Source organism: Amblyomma mixtum, chromosome 2 (genome assembly GCF_055824585.1).
Source record: "Amblyomma mixtum isolate Tamu chromosome 2, ASM5582458v1, whole genome shotgun sequence".
NCBI lineage: Eukaryota > Metazoa > Arthropoda > Arachnida > Ixodida > Ixodidae > Amblyomma > Amblyomma mixtum.
The window spans coordinates 33,309,741-33,313,758 of NC_143013.1; the positions used below are offsets into that span (position 1 = coordinate 33,309,741).

General features: G+C 55.7%; 1 protein-coding gene across 1 annotated transcript; it reads left to right on the forward strand.

Annotated features, from left to right (window-relative positions):
- The first annotated feature begins 967 nt into the window (after positions 1 to 967).
- Positions 968 to 3,187, forward strand: LOC149358913 (frizzled-10-like). The gene has a single exon (XM_089568936.1). The coding sequence runs from the start codon at positions 1,170 to 1,172 to the stop codon at positions 3,033 to 3,035; it is 1,866 nt and encodes a 621-aa protein (XP_089425062.1). The 5' UTR covers positions 968 to 1,169; the 3' UTR covers positions 3,036 to 3,187.
- Positions 3,188 to 4,018: the final 831 nt, after the last annotated feature.

Sequence of the window (4,018 nt, forward strand, 5' to 3'; positions counted from 1 at the left end):
GAGAGAAAGCGAGGGGCGATCAAAAAGGGCGACGGAAAAGTCTGCCGCCGCCAGCAAGCGCAGCCGGTCGGCGGCAGGCGCACAACACCGAGCGAGGCGAGGCGCGTACGCTCGTACACCATCTCGTTGGGGTGGACCTCGCAGGAGTACACGAGGCGGAGAGAAGAGTAGAGGAGGAGAAGGAAGGGAAGAGAGAGCATGAAACGAGCGCCGCCGAGGCGGCACAGTACACAAGTGACGAGGGTAAAAAGAGAACCGTGACAAAAACTCTGTAGCTGCGGCGAAACAGCGCAAAGTGGTGAGGGGTCAAAAGTAGTCTTTCTTTGCCTCGGCTTCCCCCCTCAAAGACATCCCCCTTCTTTCTCTCTCTTTTCTCTCCCCACTGCGAGCTTCACCCCTCCCTCACTTCTCCACTTCCTACGCCTTCTGCTTTTAACGTCCGCAGCAGCACCCCAAGCCGGCTAGCAGGTACCCATGGCAGGCCAGCTAATTACAACCCGCCAAGGGAAGACGAAATAACACGCGCCCCTCCTTTCCCGCCGCTCTCGCGAGGCCTGCTTTGTAAGCTTCGTTTCTCGCCGGCCTTACATCCTCCCGACGGAAGGAAAAAACGTAAACAAACGCCGAAAGGCTCTCCCCTCCCCTCCTCCCATCTCCGAGGAAGCGGCGGCGGCGTGCTCCCGGCATAGGCGGCGAACTTCAAAAGCGTCAGCCTGCACGCCGCCGCAACTGCGCCGTCGCACCACTCTCTTGACGTTGTGCGTGCGCGCAAGAAAGTAGTTCCAAGGCCGATAATCTTTTATTCTTGAACAAAAAGTTTACCGGTGTTGAAAGTTTTGAACATCGTTTGGGAATTGTTGCTTTTAGATTTTACATAAAAGAACATTGCTTTGTTTTTGTAAAAGTTGAGAAAGGTGTCGCGGAGCAAGACTCACTGATCTCTTCACGAACTACATCTCCGGCTGCTCCGCTACCGGCTTCGGCTCAGCCGTGGCGGCTCCTTACTTCAAGTGCTGCGCTCACCGCAGAATGCTCATTCGTCGATCGCGCTCCGCACGGATTACACGCTCGCGCTCCGACACGACATGCCAGCTCGGCCGCAGCACATGACGGTGCTCTGCTGACGTCCCATCCGTGGCTCCAAGTGTGCGCGTGCTCCGAAACGAGCCATGACGGCCCGAAGGTTGCCGCGGCTGTTCCTTGCGCTGGTCGTTTTCTTCGTGGTTGCCAGCTCCGCGGTGGATGCCCAGCGCATGCAGTTCGACCAGGGAAGACGCAGCAAATGTGAGCGCATCACTATTCCCATGTGTCAGGACATGCCGTACAACTTGACACGCATGCCCAACCTCATGGGGCACACGGACCAGAGTCAGGCGGCCATACAAGTGCACGAGTTTGTGCCGCTCGTCGAAATCGGCTGCTCCAAGCACCTCAAGTTTTTCCTGTGTTCCCTCTATGCGCCCATGTGCACCGAACAAGTGGACACGCCTATTCCCTCGTGCCAGTCCATTTGCGAAGAGGTGAAGTCCAAGTGCCTTCCGCTGTTGGCGCAGTTCAACTTCAACTGGCCGCAGGCGCTAAACTGCAGCCGGCTTCCCGTGCCCGAAAAGAACGGTTTGTGCATGGAGTTTCCACCCGGCGCGGACGAACGCTACTCCAAGTACCTCCCGGAGAAGACAGAGACCAGCAAACTGTCGCCGCACAGCAAGCTGCTGAACCTGCCATTGCCGCACGCTTTCCCGCCGTTCAAGAAGTTTCAGAACGGTCGTTTCTTTGACACGTTCTCCACAGAACCGTCCACCGTTGGCCGATCTTCCAAGAACTGTCCCGAAACCATGGTTGACTTGGCGGGACGCAACGTGGACCAGTGCATTCCGCGCTGCGGATGGGACTTTCTCTTCACTCGTAACGACAAGAACTTCGCCGAGATCTGGATGGGCATCTGGGCAGCCGTGTGTTTCATGGCAACCATCTTCACCGTGTCCACATTCTGGATCAATCCGACGCGATTCCGCTACCCCGAGCGCCCCATCATATTCTTGAGCCTGTGCTGCTCCTTCAGCAGCGTCGCCTACCTCTTCCGCATCTTCGCCGGTTCCGAGTTCGTCTCCTGCAACAAGTCGGAGGGCGTCGAGTCGCACCTCATCGTCGAAGGCATCGACCGCTGGGGCTGCATCGTGGTCTTCCTGCTCCTCTACTACTTCGGCATGGCCGCCGCATTCTGGTGGCTCGTGCTGACGCTCTCGTGGTACCTGGCCGCCGGCAAGCAGTGGGGCCACGAAGCCATCGAGTCGCTGGCCAGCTACTTCCACCTGGTCTGCTGGGCGGTGCCCGGAGTGTTGAGCATCGTCGTGCTCGCGCTCAGACACGTGGACGGCGACGAACTGACCGGTCTGTGCTTCGTGGGCAACCAGAGCCGCGAAGCTCTGCTGAGCTTCGTGATCGCGCCCCTGGGGTTCGTGCTGAGTCTGGGCGGCCTGCTCATTCTTCTGGGCTTCGTGTCTCTCTTGCGAATACGCAAGCTCATGAAGGAAGGCGGCAGGAACACCAACAAGCTCGAGCGACTCATGGTTCGCATCGGACTCTTCTCTGTGCTGTCCACGGTGCCCGCGCTCACGCTCCTGGCTTGCCTGCTCTACGAGTACCACCAGATGCCCGCCTGGAAGGCCCAGGCGACGGCCAACGTCTTGGAGTGTCTTGCTAAGCGGGGCGACGCGTCCGCACCCTGCAGGCTCCAGGACAGCATTCCGCTGGAGGAAGTGTTCATGCTCAAGATCTTCATGTCCCTCCTGGTGGGCATCACCACGGGCGTGTGGATCTGGAGCAACAAGACGTGGACTGCGTGGGGGAAGCTGTGCGCGTCCCGCTTCGGCCGCCGCGCGTCGCGCCGGGTGCAGTACACCAAGCCTCCGCTGCCGGCGAACTTGCCGTCTCCGCAGCACCACCACCAGTTCCACCCGCTAAATGCTTCTTCCGTGCCCAGGACTAAGAGCCATTCGCACAGGAAAGCGCTGACTCATGCGACGGTGGTGTGAGTGATGACCTCGCGTGTACATAAGACTATGGGACCCTTGTAAATATCTAACGCATCCCTTGTACATAGGAAAAACGTGTGTGAGAGTTACGAACGCATCTTTGCAGTGTAAGCAGTGATTGAACGTCGAATAATATTTATTTTTGAATCAAATTCCAACGGCTTTTCTTTCCTATCGCAGTGTATAGCAATCAATACATTGCCCGCATCGAAATTATCTGTGGCGAAGTTTGAAATGTTTTCGTGCATGTTAGTTTAAATAATGATTTCAGTTCATCAAAGTGGCCACCAGACAAGGACCTGGGCGTGTCAGTGTTGCTCGTTACTCGTGCCTAATCTTGCTAATGCTCTTAATTGCGGGAAAACTGTTAAGTTTGGTTACAGGCAATTACTTTCCAGTAGCGCCCGTAGTTTGACATTTTGGGTTAGTGAGTACTCTGAATCCCCGCGCCCAGTTGCAGGGGTGGCTGCACGAGTATTTCGTATTCCATTCACACAGCCAAGCAGCCCACACATAACCAACCACATCAGCATAGCCGATAGCCTTAACGGTGCGTGTGTGTCATTTGCCAATCAACGCAAGAAACTGTAGCACGGATGCTTTCAAAATATCTTGGGATAAGAATTATTCTATGTTCGAATGCCCTTGTATTTAATTCATTGTGCTGCTATGGTACAGGAAAAGTTAAACCAGAAAATGATGAAACATCCAAAAGCTCATGGCAGACTCTACGGGTTCAAGCAGTGCACATCAGATGAGGGAAGAACCATTAGCAATCGCTAACATCGAAAGTCCAGAAGCCATATTGCGCAGAATGTCGTCGTATAGGGACTGCACGTCCATCTTCTGATGGAGGCTGACAAAGGTGGAACGACATGGAAGAAGAGCTTGCCGAAAACGCAGTGCGCGCAACTGCCTCAGGGTTTGAATGCAGCTCAGGCCTGCCACTCGCTTAAGCGCGGCACATCAGATTGGTTGCCAGG